General features: G+C 39.3%; 1 protein-coding gene across 3 annotated transcripts in view; it reads left to right on the forward strand.

Moving 5' to 3' along the window:
• Usp32 (Ubiquitin specific protease 32) overlaps positions 1 to 20,056 on the forward strand; it is a 125,106-nt gene that overhangs the window by 65,797 nt on the left and 39,253 nt on the right. For all 3 annotated transcript variants that reach the window (XM_071695365.1, XM_071695366.1, XM_071695367.1), the window contains 6 exons: positions 324 to 489; positions 5,958 to 6,202; positions 6,501 to 6,674; positions 9,552 to 9,726; positions 13,317 to 13,468; positions 16,587 to 16,770. In XM_071695365.1, the coding sequence (XP_071551466.1) occupies positions 324 to 489; positions 5,958 to 6,202; positions 6,501 to 6,674; positions 9,552 to 9,726; positions 13,317 to 13,468; positions 16,587 to 16,770 (1,096 nt within the window). The remainder of the gene's footprint in view (positions 1 to 323; positions 490 to 5,957; positions 6,203 to 6,500; positions 6,675 to 9,551; positions 9,727 to 13,316; positions 13,469 to 16,586; positions 16,771 to 20,056) is intronic.

Here is a 20,056-nt window from a genome sequence, read left to right on the forward strand (position 1 = left end):
TGGGCTCTGGTTTCATTATATTGTATATGACATTTAGTTTTCAAATAAAAGCAAATGAAGCCGTTGTTCATTTGTTTCCACCATTAGTCTCCCAAGGTAGGAACAGTGAAGAGGTATTAAAAGAAGGTAATTGGTAAGTTCGGATGTTTTCAAGTAATGTTTTTGAGTGAACTGTTCGTCTTCATATATTTCACATTGAATTCCTTCTGTTGAGTGATATTTGTTAAAGTAGTGTGAAGCAGTAGGTTTTGTGTAGTTTTTTTTTATTTTCAGTCGCACTGACATTTAAATAGTTTGTGAATCAGTTATTTTATTTTCGACAGCCTGCAGGCATGATTTTACTGGAAGAAGAGGACTTAACTCTTGAAGATGTGGGTGTGACAGATCTTGCACAGGTATTGATTGAAGTTAGAAATAAAGACCTCACATGGCCAGAAGAGATGAGTCAAATTGCTTCCACCAAACTGATGCGTACACAGTCCAGCCAAGGTTTGTATTATGAATCATGCTTTTTTCCACTCCAGTGGGCAGATTAGCTGAATATGCAAATGCTTCGTCCATCTGTTTGTATGTTTACATTAATCCCATGCAATCCATTTGGCAAGAATATTAAAAAAAACTACACACACACACACACACACACTCACACATCACAAATTTCTACAATGTGTACAGGAAAATTTCTTATGCCAGCATGTTAGTGAACACACTAGGATAAGAGGGACTGATTCACCCTCATTACTAGATCTTTACACAAACTAGTATGCTTATTGAAAATATGCATGATACACCTCATGGAAAAAGCGATTTGTGATGCTTAAGTTTGACTATAGGGTAAACAAGAAAGTTAAAAGAGCAGAGGTGAGGTAGGACTAGAGGAGGAGATATAATCATGGAAGCTACAGAGAACTTAAGAGTTTTATGGTAACATAGATTGGAATATGGAGTGCAGTAACCAGGGACCAGGGTATTGTGATGGAAAGTTTATTAAGTTTACATTAAAGGAGTGAAAACATGTGAACTTCTAGCATTAAAGGGTAAAGACTTAGAGAGGTTTAATCAAAGATGTGAAAAGTAAGGGAGCCTAGAGATTTATAGTGGCAAAGATATACAAGTAGGCAACTCTCCAGGCAGCAAGAAGTGAGTATAGCATGATAAAGAGCAACAGAAAAAGTTAAAAAGAATGTTGTGGATAAGGCAGGTGAAGATCCAAAACTTTTGTATAAATTCATCAGAAGTAGATTGTCAGTTAAAGAGCACCTAATCAGATAAGGGATTCAGAGGGAAGAATAGAAGAAGTTGATGTAAGGATATATGAGGAAGTGAATGAAAAGTTCAAAAATGTTTTCACAGAGGAAAACACTATAGCCCCATCACTAGTAAGATGGGATGGGGAGGAAGTTTTAGAAAATGTTGAGACATCTAGAAAGACATTAACAAAATACTTAAGGCCTTGAACCATACAAAGCTCATGGTCCCAATGAAATTTCACCTTAGTGCTGAAGATGTGTGTAGAAACATTAGGCAGACCACTTGAATACCATTCAAGATGTTGCTAGAGAAAGGCAAAGTGCCAGTGGAGTGGAAAAGAGCAAATGTCATACCCATCCATAAGAAAGGAGACTGGGAAGAGTTCCAAACTATAGACCAGTCTCCTTGATAAGTGTGGTATGTAAGGTACTGGAAAAGTTTATATGAAAGTAAATGGTGACGTTCTACTAAGGAGAAATTACCTAAGTGAGAGTCAACATATTTTTAGGGAAAAGTCATGTGTAACGAACCTCTTAGATTTCTCTGACAGAGTGAGCTCTGTCTTAGACAAAAGTGAAAGCTGGGTAGATTCTTTATATCTTGACTGCCAGAAAGCATTTGATACAGAAACTCAATGAGAAGCTGATTAAGAAAGTGCAATACCAGGCAGGAATAAAGGGGGACACTCCATCTGTGTATTTATCTTATAGTGAAGGGGAGCAAAGGGAGCATGTCAACTATGTGACCATAAATATTCCTGATTACTCTGTTTCTGTTATTTTGCTTGACAGCATCATTCAAACCCTAGGGCTCCTCTTTTATAGTATCCCAGGATCATGTTCCACTGTATCACTCATCATATTCAGGGTCTGTTGAGCAGTCCCAGAAACTGCTCCATGTCCCACTCCCAGCCAAATAATTTCAATAGTTTCTGTATCTTGTGCTTTGGGCAATTTTGCCTGTTCAATGTTCTTTAGGACATTTAGAAAGCCCCTTCTAACATTTCCTGTTCATAACTTTGGTTATGCACCCCCTGATCTCCCTTGCCTGGTACATATTTGAGTTCATACCCTTTTACTGTATTCTTTAATTCCTTCAGTTCCTCTCTCATTTTATGACACCTTTCATAATCCTTGAATTGATAGACAGTTTCTTTAACTAATCCTCAAGCTGTATTCATTTTGCTGGTGGGGTGGGGTAGGATAAGTCAGCTGCTGTTTTCAGATGACATGACTTTTGTGGGGGACTCAAGGGAGAAGCTTAAGAAGCTGGCTTCTCAGTTTGGGAGATTGTGTTAAAGGAGAAATTCAGAGTTAATGCAAACACAAGCAAGGTAATAAGGTGGAGCAGGGTGGCAATACAGGATGGTTTAGGTGTGAGTTTGATTGAAGGGAACTTGGAGGAAGTGGAGTGCTTTTGGTACCTGGCAATGGACATGGCAGTTGATGGATTTGTAGCTGAAGTGGGTCATAGGTTATAGAATAGGAGAGGGGGCCAAGAGCTTGGGTGCAACAAGAAGTGTGTGGAGAGAGTGAGTTGTTTGTCAGGGTAAAAATGGGTACTTCTGAAGGTTTAGAAGCCCCAGCAGTGTTCCATGAATGTGAATCTTGGGCCCTTAATGGAAAAGAATAAAAGAGGGTGGAAGTGTTGGAATTTGAATGCCTAAAGACAGTATCAAGTGTAAGATGAGTTGACATGTAAGGAATGAGAATGGAAGAGGACGTGATAGTGAGTGCAGTCTGATGAAGAGAGTTGACCAGGGTTTTGTGAAATGGTGTGGATATAAGAAGAGGATAAGTGCAGAAAGGAAGGTGAAACTGAGAAAGAGGTGGAAGGATAGAATTAAAGAGGGTTTCAAATGTCATGACGTAAACATTCAGGAAATGGTAGGCACAAAGGGAATATAGTGAATTGAAGATTATGGTATATGGAGGAGTAGTGCCATCAGTGGGCTGAATCAGGGCATACTTGATGACCAGGGATAACTGCAAGGTGGTTTGGGGGCTTAACTGTGGGTGTTGACTAATGGTTTCATGGATTATACATGACAGGTGGAGAGAGAATATGAGTTGATGAGGCCATTGTAAGTTCTTGGCACTACCTCACAAAGGCAGTATATGGCACACAAGTATGAAGAAAGATATATTTTAACTTCAACCATAATGTATTCATGTAATTAGCTTATTTTTCATTCTCTTTACTTAAAATTAAGTCCTTATCATTCTTTCAAGAAATTTTTCAGTTTTGCTTTTCACTACTTTGATCATAATTTTTTCATGCTTGTTTAGTTTGCTGTTTCTTTTGTTAGTGAGGTAGCATCAGGAATTGACAAAGACATGGGCCCATTCATTCACCTCCACTCTGAAGTTGTCACATGTGGTGTACTGAAATCGTAGCCCCTTTTCCACAGTCAGACCCAATAGGCTTCTCCATTGTTTTCCAATTGCTTCACATACCCTTGTTTGTTTTGTTGACAGCATCTTGTTCCATATGTACCACATCACTAAAATTCACTATGTTCTGTGCATGCCATACACACTATTGCTTGTTCAGGCTTTGAACACTCAGAACCTTTTTCACCCTATCCTTTGATCTCCAGTTTGTTCTTCCCTCTCTGTTTGTCCCCCACTTTTGACACATACACCTATTTATTCAACCTCTCCTCATGTTCAAAACATTTCAGCACGTGCTGTTCAGCTCTTTTAGCCATACTATTATTATCACTCCTCTTTCTAATCCTATCATATCTTACTTGATCAACCCATCTCACACCACACATTGTCCTCAAACGCTTAACGTTTCAACTCTCCTCTGTATGTGCATTTATAGAGCTTGCATCTAGACAACTTCATGAAGACCACCATACCTTCAAGCATACCCATCTTCACCCTCCCAGATAGTAACCTCACTTTCCACATTACTTAATGCTTAATGCTCCCAGGACCTTTGACCCCTCACCCACCCTATGACTTATGTAGCTCTTATCCTCATACTAGCCTCTGACTTTACAAGTAAAACATTTTCAAACCATTCATCTCCTTTCTCCTTTAGCTTTGTTTAACTTAGAGCCAAAACTTTTAGGGTATGTAATTACTTGAATTACACACATTGCATTATTTAGCACAAGTCCTTGGTATACACCATTTTACCTCAGAGCTCTAAGTTATAAGCTTCTACTTTTTACCTTGGATTGATTTTGCGTGAGCCTCTAATTTGTTCTCAATTTCTTCATACTTTTTCAATAGAATAATTACTTTTCAACAAAAAGTATGAAATATGGTTATATTTATTTATTTATTTATTTTGCTTTGTCGCTGTCTCCCGCATTTGCGAGGTAGCGCAAGGAAACAGACGAAAGAAATGGCCCAACCCACCCCCATACACAATGTATATACATACACGTCCACACACGCAAATATACATACCTACACAGCTTTCCATGGTTTACCCCAGACGCTTCACATGCCCTGATTCAATCCACTGACAGCATGTCAACCCCGGTATACCACATCGATCCAATTCACTCTATTCCTTGCCTTCCTTTCACCCTCCTGCATGTTCAGGCCCCGATCACTATACATCTCAATGTACACATATATATACACACATAGACACATACATATATACCCATGCACACAATTCACACTGTCTGCCGTTATTCATTCCCATCGCCACCTCGCCACACATGGAATACCATCCCCCTCCCCCTCATGTGTGCGAGGTAGCACTAGGAAAAGACAACAAAGGCCCCATTCGTTCACACTCAGTCTCTAGCTGTCATACAATAATGCCCGAAACCACAGCTCCCTTTCCACATCCAGGCCCCACACAACTTTCCATGGTTTACCCCAGACGCTTCACATGCCCTGATTCAATCCACTGACAGCACGTCAACCCCAGTATACCACATCGATCCAGTTCACTCTATTCCTTGCCCTCCTTTCACCCTCCTGCATGTTCAGGCCCCGATCACACAAAATCTTTTTCACTCCATCTTTCCACCTCCAATTTGGTTTCCCACTTCTCCTCGTTCCCTCCACCTCTGACACATATATCCTCTTGGTCAATCTTTCCTCACTCATTCTCTCCATGTGCCCAAACCATTTCAAAACACCCTCATCTGCTCTCTCAACCACGCTCTTCTTATTTCCACACATCTCTCTTACCCTTACATTACTTACTCGATCAAACCACCTCACACCACACATTGTCCTCAAACATCTCATTTCCAGCACATCCACCCTCCTGTGCACAACTCTATCCATAGCCCATGCCTGGTAACCATACAACATTGTTGGAACTACTATTCCTTCAAACATACCCATTTTTGCTTTCCTAGATAATGTTCTAGACTTCCACACATTCTTCAAGGCTCCCAGGATTTTCGCCTCCTCCCCCACCCTATGATTCACTTCCGTTTCCATGGTTCCATCCATGGTTATATAGTATATAAAATTTTGATGCTTGATCAATTTATATGTTGTTTTTTTATATTTTCATGTATGTTATCTTTGACAGTATTCACATTTGTTTTGGGTGGATCATGTAAGCACTTATACCTTTTATCAGAAATGATTGAGAAAACCTAGGGTCTCTGATCCCAACCCGAGAGGCTGGTGAAAGGACAAGGTTGCCCATGTCCATGAGATGTACATGCTACTCCGCTACACTTACATATAAATGCTCGTTATTATGATCTGTTGCAGGTGTCAAAGAGAAGGGAGTGACAGGGCTGAACAACCTTGGCAACACATGCTTTCTTAATGCTGCCCTTCAGTGCTGTTCAAACACTTATCCCCTCACCACATATTTCATCAACAACATGCACCTGTATGAGCTAAATCCTGACAATCCATGTGGGATGAAGGGTCACATGGCAAGGCAATATGGAAATCTAATGCAAGAGCTATGGGGTGGTGGGGCAAGAACTGTGGCTCCACTAAAACTAAGGGTTTGTTATAATGTTTTGATATTTCTCTTCCCTTTAAAAATAAACCAAAGATTTGGTAAAATATTTATTTTGCTCTTTGTGAACTTTAAAACTGATTTCATAACAAAAGTGAATTTATTTTGGATAATCTTTCAGTCAGTCTATCTTTTTGTTGCCTCTGACTCCAGTCCTTTTATATAGGATGGATCAAGTGGATGAAACCTTTCAGTTAATTGACACACATTCTCAACTGTTCAGATTATGAGGTTTGATTTTTTCAGCAAATTATTGATAAGCAGTATTATTCTTTTATCAACAGTGGACAATAGGGAAGTATAGTGGCAACTTCACTGGGTTTCAGCAACATGACTCCCAGGAATTGCTTGCCTTTCTCCTTGATGGTTTGCATGAGGATTTGAATCGAGTTCACAACAAGCCATATATTGAACTCAAGGATTCAGAGGGGCGCCCTGATACTTTAGTTGCACAGGAGGTTAGTTTTCCATTTATTATACTAATACTGTACTTGATATTTACAGGTACTTTTCCTCTACACTTTTCTAATCTCTTTGTCATGTTTTGATTTTTTATTGCATGTATAACCCTCACTTCCAGGTTTCATCATATGACTTACTTAGCAGGCTCTAGGAATCATATAATGAGTGCAATAACTTGGAGGCATTTTTTAGGTCCCCTTCCAATCTTTTGATAATTGCATGGCAGCAAAATGTTGCCTTCGTTATAGGTGCTGCTTTTGTCAGAGATTACCACTGTCCAGAAGTAACTGCTGAGCTCAAAATCTTTTTCACTTCAGCCTTCCATCTCCAATTTGGTCTTCCCTTTCTTTTCCCCCTCCATTTTGACCCATATATTGTCTGTGTCAACCTCTCCTCACTCATTCGCTTCATATTTCCAAACAATTTCAGCACGCCCTCTTCAGCTGTCTCAACCACACTCCTTTTATTACTACAATTTTATGTTAACCCTTTTATTACTTAATCAGTCAAACCCCCTCCCACCACATATTATCTTTAAACATGTGCATCTGTTAAGTTAGGTTGTAGAACATATCCCGTTGTATCTGTGATGTTGTGTCATTTAGTTATTGATAGAACAAGAAAAATCAAGGTCTATGCAGCTTACTACTTATCAAGGGAGCCAGTTTTGGGACCACTTACCTTTTGAATAAGTGTGAACTAACCAAATTTGTGACACTTCCCTTTTTGTGTGATTTCTTAACAAGTAACAGCAAAGTTCCTTATTCAAGTGAAAAATTTCATTGACATGGCAAGCTTACTCTCTCTCTTCAAAGTACCAATGCAACTGTAATTAATACATTCTTAAAAGAGGGTATTTTATTGAGCAAACACAACAGGTGGCAATGTTTGAATTACTCCACAGCTTCAATGTTTTGCTGTGACATCATCTTGAAAATCACATGGGTGGCAGTGGTGTGAACTAAAGCACTACCTCATGATTACTGGCAATCAAAAATGAAAGTATGAAGAGATAATGGGATTATCATGAATAAATTTTTATGATGCAATTTACACCAGCCTTGTGTTTTTTATTTCTAGAGGACAGGTGGGAATGTGGGTAATTCCTAATTACAGCTTTTTTTGTACACCAAAGTTGTTGCAAATAAGCACACTTGAAAGATTTACTTTATATGGTTGTACTTTACTGTAGGCCTCTTTTTATCTCAGGCCCTCAGTCCATGCCCAATTGCTCAGCTGCTCAGTCCACCATTGGGTGCAGTGTTATCAGTTGTACCGTAATACCTGCAAAGATATTTAGAAGTTTCAAACGAAATTACTTATCTTGGTCACAGCCTGCCAGTGAAATGAATACCCACTCCATCAACCCTTAAAAAAATTGGTTTATGTGTTTTTTGTCTTTTCTTGGTACAAAGGCTTGTTGTCTTGAATTAATTTTTTTTTTTTTTCGCTGTCTCCCGCGTTTGCGAGGTAGCGCAAGGAAACAGACGAAAGAAATGGCCCAACCCACCCAGATACACATGTATATACATACGTCCACACACGCAAATAAACATACCTACACAGCTTTCCATGGTTTACCCCAGACGCTTCACATGCCCTGATTCAATCCACTGACAGCACGTCAACCCCGGTATACCACATCGATCCAATTCACTCTATTCCTTGCCTTCCTTTCACCCTCCTGCATGTTCAGGCCCCGATCACTCAAAATCTTCTTCACTCCATCTTTCCACCTCCAATTTGGTCTCCCACTTCTCCTCGTTCCCTCCACCTCTGACACATATATCCTCTTGGTCAATCTTTCCTCACTCATTCTCTCCATGTGCCCAAACCATTTCAAAACACCCTCTTCTGCTCTCTCAACCACGCTCTTTTTATTTCCACACTTCTCTCTTACCCTTACGTTACTTACTCGATCAAACCACCTCACACCACACATTGTCCTCAAACATCTCATTTCCAGCACATCCACCCTCCTGTGCACAACTCTATCCATAGCCCACGCCTCGCAACCATACAAAACATTGTTGGAACCACTATTCCTTCAAACATACTAATTTTTGCTTTCCGAGATAATGTTCTCGACTTCCACATATTCTTCAAGGCTCCCAGGATTTTCGCCCCCTCCCCCACCCTATGATCCACTTCCGATTCCATGGTTCCATCCGCTGCCAGATCCACTCCCAGATATCTAAAACACTTTACTTCCTCCAGTTTTTCTCCATTCAAAATTAATTGTGGAATATAAAAGTTCTGTTAGTATTGAAATTAGTGATTGATCCAGGTAACACCTCAGCATAGCTGAAAGACTGCTTTGATTGAGCTTCTTGAGCACTGGAAGGCAAGCCCCAGATGACTCAGGAGACTCCAGGTGTCCCTGGAGCCATGTCCTTCTGATTCAGAATAGCCTTAGTTCCTCCATGAACACCTCCATCCCTGAATGAATGAGGATGATTTCCATTACTTGTTAATATTTCATTTATCAACATTCCTTGGAAAAATTCAGGATGTAATAGAGTTTGGCTTCTGACGAACCACACTTCCCCTCAAATTAGTCCATTAGATTGGGGAATTACAGTACCTCATAAAGATCTTTATATCTTTTCATAGTTATTGCCATTTATTGTGATTTATTTAGTTTTCTTAGACTTTTTCTTTATATTTTTTATTTTCTTCATTTCTTACATAGGTTATGATAAGTTGTTCCACAGTCTTTGCATTTAGTTATCAAGTCATCCATCCATTACTGTATAGTATATCTAAAGATGACAGTAAGCTTTTACTGACTGTTAGAGAAAGTGCACTAATCATCTTGTTTGGATCTATCCTGAATTATAATATATTAAAAGATATTCTCCAATTTTTTACAGGCGTGGGAGAATCATATTTTACGGAACAAATCAATAATTGTGGACCTCTTTCATGGTCAGTTGAAGAGTAAAGTTACTTGTCGAGTGTGCAGCAATGAAAGTGCAAGATTTGACCCATTTACATACCTCACATTGCAGCTGCCCATGGAAAGCTTTGTTTATTTAGAGGTCATAGGTAAGCAGTCTGGTGATATAAACTGTAAATTTGTGCAGAAAAATTCCTGAATTTTTCTTCTCTCTTGCAAAAGGTCAACAGACAATAAAGGTAGGCTTTCACTTAATTTTTGTATGTAGTAAATAAGCACCTGGGTGCAGAATATCTTTGTAGTTTTTATAATCTTTTGAATAACAGGATTATCTCTAGGGATAGGGGAGAAAGAATACTTCCCATGTATTCCTTGCATGTAGTAGAAGGCGACTGAGAGGGGCAGGAGCAGGTGGCTAGAAACTCTCCCTCCCTGTATTACTTTCCAAAAGAAGGAACAGAGCAAGGAGCCAAGTGAGGAGTTCTCCCTCTAAGGCTCAGTCATCTGTTCTTGATGTTACCTCACTCATATGAGAAAAGGCAAGCATGTAAAAGAAAAGAAAAGAGAAGTACAGTATTACCAGATCAGCATGTTAGTATTAAAAATTCAAACCTTGCATGTCACACAACATCAGTTGATGTTCTCATGAAAAATGATAGCAGACATCAGTTGATGTTTTAACTTTCCACATCTTTGTATGAATATTCTGCTTACTTATTGCAGTAGCATACAGAGATCTCTTCTGTTGCTAGAAAGTGAAGGAAATATTTTCATTGTATCCACAGTCACCATTATGATTACATGGCTATTGCTTACATGGTAACCCTCTGAAAAAACATAAATTGTTGGATGACTAAATGTTTGAGGGAAACTTATGGCAATTTATGTGTTTCCATTTATGAGGAAGTGAAGAAGAATGACAAGTAATATGAAGAAATAAGTGACAAAGATTTTAGCAGGATTATGAGAATATGTAAAGAGGAAGGAGGCTTTCACTGACAGACGAAGAAGGGCTGCATTTGCTTAACCCTTTCGTTATCTGTCATGTGCAGTACACGCAAACACATAGATGTTATTGGACTCTGCCTGCACAGAGTTACACTGTTTGGGAAACATCTTCTCAAAGATCCTCTCACACCAAAGGTGTCTAGGTATTCCTAGCTACTGGAAATAGAACAGTGTTAGGCTACAACAACCTTTAAAAAGGTCTTGGGTAACACCACAACTCGTTTGTAGAATACAGTTTCCCTTGTCAGTGAGGTAGCACCAGGAAATAGACAAAGAATGGCCCATCCACTCATGTACATTTATTTATTATTCAATATACTTCTCAGTGAATGTAGGTTTGCGGCAGGGGTGTGTGATGTCTCCATGGTTGTTTAATTTGTTTATGGATGGGGTTGTTAGGGAGGTGAATGCAAGAGTTTTGGAAAGAGGGGCAAGTATGAAGTCGGTTGTGGATGAGAGAGCTTGGGAAGTGAGTCAGTTGTTGTTCGCTGATGATACAGCGCTGGTGGCTGATTCATGTGAGAAACTGCAGAAGCTGGTGACTGAGTTTGGTAAAGTGTGTGAAAGAAGAAAGTTAAGAGTAAATGTGAATAAGAGCAAGGTTATTAGGTTCAGTAGGGTTGAGGGTCAAGTCAATTGGGAGGTAAGTTTGAATGGAGAAAAACTGGAGGAAGTAAAGTGTTTTAGATATCTGGGAGTGGATCTGGCAGCGGATGGAACCATGGAAGCGGAAGTGAATCATAGGGTGGGGGAGGGGGCGAAAATCCTGGAAGCCTTGAAGAATGTGTGGAAGTCGAGAACATTATCTCGGAAAGCAAAAATGGGTATGTTTGAAGGAATAGTGGTTCCAACAATGTTGTATGGTCGCGAGGCGTGGGCTATGGATAGAGTTGTGCGCAGGAGGGTGGATGTGCTGGAAATGAGATGTTTGAGGACAATGTGTGGTGTGAGGTGGTTTGATCGAGTAAGTAATGTAAGGGTAAGAGAGATGTGTGGAAATAAAAAGAGCGTGGTTGAGAGAGCAGAAGAGGGTGTTTTGAAATGGTTTGGTCACATGGAGAGAATGAGTGAGGAAAGATTGACCAAGAGGATATATGTGTCGGAGGTGGAGGGAACGAGGAGAAGTGGGAGACCAAATTGGAGGTGGAAAGATGGAGTGAAAAAGATTTTGAGTGATCGGGGCCTGAACATGCAGGAGGGTGAAAGGCGGGCAAGGAATAGAGTGAATTGGATCGATGTGGTATACTGGGATTGACGTGCTGTCAGTGGATTGAATCAGGGCATGTGAAGCGTCTGGGGTAAACCATGGAAAGTTGTGTGGGGCCTGGATGTGGAAAGGGAGCTGTGGTTTCGGGCATTATTGCATGACAGCTGGAGACTGAGTGTGAACAAATGGGGCCTTTGTTATCTTTTCCTAGTGCTACCTCGCACACATGAGGGGGAAGGGGGATGGTATTCCATGTGTGGCGAGGTGGCGATGGGAATGAATAAAGGCAGACAGTGTGAATTGTGTGCATGGGTATATATGTATGTGTCTGTGTGTGTATATATATGTGTACATAGAGATGTATAGGTATGTATATTTGTGTGTGTGGACGTGTGTGTATATACATGTGTATGGGGGTGGGTTGGGCCATTTCTTTCTTCTGTTTCCTTGCGCTACCTCGCAAATGCGGGAGACCGACAAAGCAAAATGAATAAATAAATAAATATACTTAATTGTCGTCTCTGCATTAGCGAGGTAACGCCAGGAAACGGATGAGAGAATGGCCCAACCACTCACATACACATGTATTTGCATAAATGCCCACACACGCACATATACATACCCATACATTTCACTGTTTACGTACATATACATTATTTATTTTATTTATTTTATTTTGCTTTGTCGCTGTCTCCCGCGTCAGCAAGTTAGCGCAAGGAAACAGACGAAAGAATGGCCCAACCCACCCACATACACATGTATATACATAGTCGTCCACACACGCACATGTACATACCTATACATCACAACGTATACATATATATACACACAGACATATACACATATACACATGTACATAATTCATACTGTCTGCCTTTATTCATTCCCATCGCCACCCCGCCACACCTGAAATAACAACCCCCTCCCCCCTCATGTGCACAAGGTAGCGCCAGGAAAAGACAACAAAGGCCACATTCGTTCACACTCAATCTCTAGCTGTCATGTAATGATGCACCGAAACCACAGCCCCCTTTCCACATCTAGGCACCACAGAACTTTCCATGGTTTACCCCAGACACTACACATGCCCTGGTTCAATCCATTGACATCACGTCGACCCCGGTATACCACATCGTTCCAATTCACTCTATTCCTTGCACACCTTTCACCCTCCTGCGTGTTCAGGCCCCAATCACTCAAAATGTTTTTCACTTCATCTTTCCACCTTCAGACAGACATATACATTTATACACATGTACATATTCATACTTGCTGCCTTCATCCATTCTCATTGCTACCCTGCCACACATGAAATAATAGATAGATAAATCAAAATTGCACATTTTCACACATCTATGAAAACTCTAATCCTGAATTCTTGTTATTTTTTAAAGTTGCTGTAACATACATTTTATGATTTTAAACTTTTATGCATTTTATAATTCAACTCTTAAAGAATTATTTTGTTTAGAAAATATAAGAATTTTTCTCATGAGTAAAACATTTTTTTTTTTCTATTTCCAGTTGTTAAACTTGATGGTAGTGTTCCTGTGAAGTATGGGCTCCGTTTAAACAGTGATAGTCGGTACTATGATGTAAAGCAGCACCTTCATATTCTCACAAGTATACCCCCACATCAAATAATGCTCAGTGAATTAGCTAATGCTCAGATCAAGGTAATACTGAAGATAGAACTATGCATATTACTTATTGATATTGTTTTGATGTATACTGTGATTTATATAACTTTGTTTTTGTATGTAGAATCTTAGTATTTTTTTAGATGAGCTTTCATTACAGTGAATATTCTAGTAATTTAAGATATTCTTTTCCTCATCCATGCTACATTTTCACTGTAATGTCTAGCTCAGTTTTAGCAAAGCTTTAGTTTCCACGAGGAGGGATACATAGACCATAATTGTAGGTACAGTTGTTCATGTATGCCAACCCATCCCCAACTCATGAAGCATTTCCGGCCCATTTCAATGATATCCTTTCTGTCAGAGAATCATAAGAATACTCATGAAAAATCTTCATAGAATCCATCCAGAAACAATTACTTGCCCACCCTTTACTCCAGCTGATATCAGCACGGCAGTTGAAACTTTTAACAAACTCGCCTTCAGCATTCCCTGAACATTCAGACTTTCACATGAAGTGCTTTGGCCCCGTTGCAGCCCAAGTACTGACAGACATCCTCACTCCTGGCTACACAGTAAAATACTTTAGAAATCAAAACTTGCCAACATATCCTAAAAACCCTCCAAACCACCCAATTCCTTTCCTTGTATTGTCTTATGTGTTCAGTATCCAACTTTTTAAAAAAACTGATCCAAAGCAAAGTATCCCACCTTGCTGATCCAACTTCATAAAACTTTCACCACCACATTACACACAGACATTATACAACATATCCTAGATGGTTTCAGCAACGACAACCACTTAATGGACAATGTTATTGCCAATAGATATCACCAAGGCATTTGACAGTGTCCCCTACAGATCCTCACACAGAAGATATTTGACACAACCCTCATTAACAGTAGAAATGATTGGCCGTCTTCATAGCAGCTTGCTTAAGCTCTACATTGGAGTTTTCCAATGAGCATTTCTTGCTCCAAGCCTCTTCAGTCTTTTCTTACATTATCTCCCAGTGCTTCAAGCAAACTATTTGCAGATAACCTCCCAGTGCTTCCAGCAAACCATTTGCAGAAAACCTCACAATCACATCACAGCACCAACACCACAGTAGCAACAGCACTTGTGCTGCTGCATTGCATTACACAGTTGGAACAACAGTTCACTCAGAACAGAATATCTGCATATCTGTAGAAGTTTTCAGTTGCCCTTTTAACTGCAGACAGACATGACTCCAACTTACAGCTTCAGGTGACTGTGAATATCATATACACACATGTCATTCTCTCCCCATTCCAAAACAACACAAAAGCATCTTACAAACTAAATACCCATTGGTACCAGATTTAGGCAGGAAAAAGAGTTCATTAGTATCTATACAGACAGTGTGTCTGCTAAACCATAAACTATGCTTCACCTACTTGGTCATCCATCCCATTGAAGGCAAATATAGAAAGACTACAAATCACAAAGAACAGAGAACTTAGAACAATCATCAGGTGCCTAGCAACTGCAAATGTTAAACACCTGTATCATGAAACAAAGATCTTCCCACCTCAGCATTCTCAGCACGTAGTTGATTGCAACAGCACAAGTTCCATTCCATTCACACCACTCCATAATTAACCACCATCCAAGTAGAAATAAAACCCAACCCATGCTTCACATGGTAATAGTGAATATATTCACTATGTATTGTGCCTATCACAGTAAAGTGATGCAGTCTGAGTCTTCATTATTTCTTAAACCACTTCACATATGTAGTCCAAAATTCGTTAATGGTGAATTATGCAATATCTACAGTGTTCATTGTGAATTACAGTATTCCAAGCATTTCCTTGACTCAGTTTTTCAGTCTTGTTAGAAAGTCTTTTTACATTGTTCATCCTAAAGAACCATTTTTGAAGAAAACATTCATGGTATCACCTTATTGTGAGAACTTGCTTAATGTTCCTGTTTTGATAAAAACTTAAAATTAATGGAGTTGTCAGTAGTAATGATACAGTCAGAGAGTCTCATCAGAAATTCTTTAACTGCTCAAAATGGTTGTTTATACAATATCCCCTATAAAGAGTATGATCAGTTGTACATTGGCCATACTGGTAAGGTTCTTAGTATTGTGGTTAAACAGCATTAGAGTAGTGATAGGTATGGTCAGGAATCAAAGAGAATATTTGTTTTCCTTAGAGATTTTGATCATAGAATTGATTGGAGCAATGTTATGACGTTATTGATAGAAATATTGATGACTTGTCCAGTATAGTAGAGATATCAGTATGAATCAGAACATTAGTTTATATAAATTTGATAACTTTGTAAGTGTGAATATCTTTCCCAGAACATAGGTTAGCTTTATTTTATAACTTGGTTATTCATTTACCTGCCTCACCAAGTGTTGACTGGTATATTATAATCTGACTCTCTGACATTGTAATATGTGAAAGTGTTTTACTTTTGTAATTTGTTTTCTCGTGTTTTTTCTGAATTTTTTATACACATGCTTTTTGTGTACTTTTTGTATATATAGTGTCCACAAAAAAAAACTTGGCCTCCTCCCCAAACATTTAAATACATTGTCATCTCTCCTTTGGCCTTGATTACTGTCTGCATATATCTTAAGTATGGAATTAGCAAGGTTTCTGAAGTATTCAAGGTCCATGGTTTAGGTCCATTGGGTCTTGATCTGAAGGAGATGAGGCACTGGTGATAAGAATAAACACAATGACTGCCTTGTCATATTGATTATACAGATATCACCCCATTCATTGCATGTGTTGCATGACATAATGATCAGGTTTTGAGAGTGATATGTGAAGTAAGGAAGGGAATGTAAAATTCTCAAGGTATGGAAAATAATGCCTCCAGTTGGAAAAGCATGATTAGTAGGAATGATGTAGTTAAAAGAATTGTGAACTTAAGTGAACAGGGTAGTCAGCCATAATTAGAATGGAGACAAAATGTGTGAGAATGTATGTTAAGTTACAAGCACTTATATGTAAGAAAGTGATTTCTTTGTTGCACAATTTTTTGCGCTTAACATGTGCACATATGGTGTTAATTCCCAACAGTTTGTTATGAATATAGAAATGTTTTCAGAAGGTCTTCCCAGCTGTTTTACATGATTACAGTAACATTTAAGATTTTTCAAATTTACAGTATATTCCCATGGATGAGGGGCGTGTTAGAGCAGTATCTGGAAGTGCTTTATTTGCATATGAGTTGCCCTCACCAACGTCTTGTCATACAAATGAAGTACGATCAGCAAGCCGCAGTGCCCGAGATCGTCATGTATTTACTCACATACAGCGTTCTACTCATCACAGTTCACCATGCTTAAGAGGTTTGTATACTTCATGATGCCTTATATGTACCTTATGATAAGCTGTTTAGACCTGAATATGTGACCTGTACATTCCCCTGAAATAGCTTTTCCAGTTGTAAAAAAGACTGATCTCTCATAGTGTAACTTGCTAATTTCACATTTGGGGAATTTATAAGTCTGAGGCAGTCACATATAAACTCTCCTAGTCTGGTCTTGCAACTTGACCCACAAGCCAGTGCTGAGGTTTTGGTTCACTTTCCTCTGTAGATACATATAGGTTGTGATATAGCATGAGATAGTTACTTTGAAAGTTTGTAATAAATGAAATTGTGCTGTACTGTGACATTAGTTTCCATGTAAAGAGAGGATTAGTGATGATAGGCCAAAAATAAATGAAACAATGCTCAAAATGTTATGCAATCAGTGGAAACAATGTGCCAAAGGATACTCAAAACCCTAGTAGATATCAGTTCATGCACTAGGGAAAAACCTACCCATGAGAATTGTGTAGAAAAATAAATGGTAATCATAATTTACCTTATTCACCAAATGTATGGGGTATGTGTTGAGCAGAAGAGCGACTGGGACTCTGGGAGCTAGTTGAGGTATTTTTCTACATCTTTATGAATATATAGATTATTGTTTGTTCAAGTATTAGTGGAGAACCTGTTGTAAAGAAATGTTTTGAAAAGTATGTAAAAAGACACATTATACCGTATCATTCATCAGGTAAATGATGAATGCTTTGAATGAAATGATGCATCACTTGCTTTTTTTCCAAGTGCACCACTTTTTTATGTAATCTGTTTTTAGTACATGAATTGTGTTAAAAACGAAAGTCAATGACTTGGAAGGTATATTACCAGTACTACCCACCTGGATATCAGGAGGGTCAGTAACATCTGCTTAGTGATCCAGCACTTTAGTAGCTGTCTTTTCTTTCTGCCTCAGTAACATGTGGACTACTGGCATTCTGTCCTCAAGCACAATCTCTGCTTGTCATTGCAACACTTGACAACACTTAAACTCCCACAGCTCATTCTTTGTAACTCCAGATTTTCCTGCAGTGAGCACTATGTGCTAGTCTTGCCTTTTTGCAGAATGGTAGGAGCAGTTGATAGAAGTAGTAGGTAGGAACATTTAGGCAGGAGCATTGGGTAGAAACATTGGGCAGAAGTAGTAGGTTGGAGTATTAGATAGAAGTAGTAGGTAGAAGCATTAGATAGAAGTAGTCATTAGGAACATTAGGTAGGAGCCTCTGCAAACGCTGCACTAAACTTGCCCTCTGCCATTGGACTGTTAAGGATGAGGCAATAAAGGTTAAGAAGCAGTAATAGAGTTTTTTAGTTATGGAGACTGTTGCTGTGGCCACCCCTTTGAGGGAGTTCCAATTGGAACAGGCATCAGAGATAAAGATAGATAGAATCTTTTGAAAGCAGAACGATTTGGACTCCAAGATAGACTATGTAAGGTATATCCTACATTTTTTTTTTTTTAGATATGTGGAGAAAATGAGTTCATTCATTAGGTAAAACCTAATGAAGAAAACTGAATGGAGAAAATGTATTTGCCCATGTGATTCACTGAGTAAACTATGAATGTTTTTAATCAAACAATAGATCATTCACTTATGTGGATGCATCATGCATTTTTCCATTTGCTTTCCTTTTATGTATGAATACTTCCCACGTAATCCCCGTGTGTCATAGAACGTGACTAAAGGGGGTGGGAGTGGGGGGCTAGAAACCCCTCCTGTCTCCTTGTATTTTGATTTCTGAAAAGGGAAGCAGAAGAGATGTGGTATATTAGGGTCAATGTGCTGACAGTGGACTGAACCAGGGCATATGAAGCATCTGATGTAAACCATGGAGAGGTCTTTGGGGCCTGGATGTGGATAGGGAGCTGTGATTTTGGTGCATTACACATCATAGCTGGAGACTTTGTGTGAGCAGATGTGGCCATTTTGTTGGTTTTCCTGGCACCACCTCGCTGAGGCGGGGGATGGCGATGCTGATTCCTGTGGGGCGGGGTAGCAACGGGAATGGATGAAGGCAAGCAAATATGAATAGGTACATGTATATATATGTATATGTCTGTGTATGTGTATGTATGTACATTTTGATAATTTTTTTCATACTATTTGCCATTTCCCGCATTAGCGAGCGCTAAGAACAGAGGACTGAGCCTTTGAGGGAATATCGTCACTTGGCCCCCTTCTCTGCACCCCTTTAGGAAAATTGAAAAAAAAAAAAAAGAGAGAGGAAAGGATTTCCAGCCCTCCGCTCCCTCCCCTTTTAGTCGCCTTCTACGACACGCAGGGAAAATGTGGGGAGTATCCTTTCTCTCCTATCCCCAGGGATAATGTTGATATTTATATGTATGTACATGTGCGTATGTAGGCATTTATGTATACATGTGTGTGTATATGAGTGGATGGGCCATTCTTCATCTGTTTTGCTGGTGCTACCTCACTGACACAGGAAACAGTGATTAAGTATGATAAATAAATGTAATGAATGAATAATTTGTAATGCATTGATTAGTCAAGAAACTGCCAGAGAGAATTGTATAGAAAAAATACACAGATAAAAACAGTTAACTATTATTCACCAGTCCCATTCCCTTCTTTCAGATCACCAGTATGGGTTTTCCAGTGTTAGGTCTACTGGTGATCTCGCCCATATGACTCACCTCCAGTTCTCCTCTCTCAGGGATTTTGTTGAGACTTTTGTCAAAGCCCTCGACATTCCAGAGCATTTGACAGGGTGTAGCATGTCTTTGTTTTCTAAACTCCCTGCCTTTGGTTGTACTGCTTCTCTCTGGTCTCAAATGCATAGCTTTCTCTCAAGCTGTTCTATCAGTGGTGGTCGATGGGGCAACTTTCCCCTCCTATCAGTCAGTAGCCATCACTAACCCTTTTGATACCTAGGTGGGTAGTGCCAGTAATATACCTTCTTGGTTGGTGGCTGCCTACCGACTACTACCTATTGACCTAACTTTTTTTCCAGTTCTCCTTCATTCTTTCACTGCCTTTGATCTGTTACTCATATGATACACTCTTTTGAACTTTTCCTCTCTGGCAAGTATATATTCCTGTTTAAATACATATGATACACTCTTTTGAACTCTTCCTCTCTGGCAAGTATATATTCCTGTTTAAATATCTTGTGGCTACTTACCTCCATGTCATATGTTACCCTAAGTGGTTTTCTCATGGTGTCTTGTCTATATTACCCCTTTCTCCTAACTTCTTTGATTTCTCTTCTTGTTAATTTTATAGCCCGAGGTCATTCCTAGACCTTCC

The sequence above is a fragment of the Panulirus ornatus genome, chromosome 58, assembly GCF_036320965.1.
Source record: "Panulirus ornatus isolate Po-2019 chromosome 58, ASM3632096v1, whole genome shotgun sequence".
Classification (NCBI taxonomy): domain Eukaryota; kingdom Metazoa; phylum Arthropoda; class Malacostraca; order Decapoda; family Palinuridae; genus Panulirus; species Panulirus ornatus.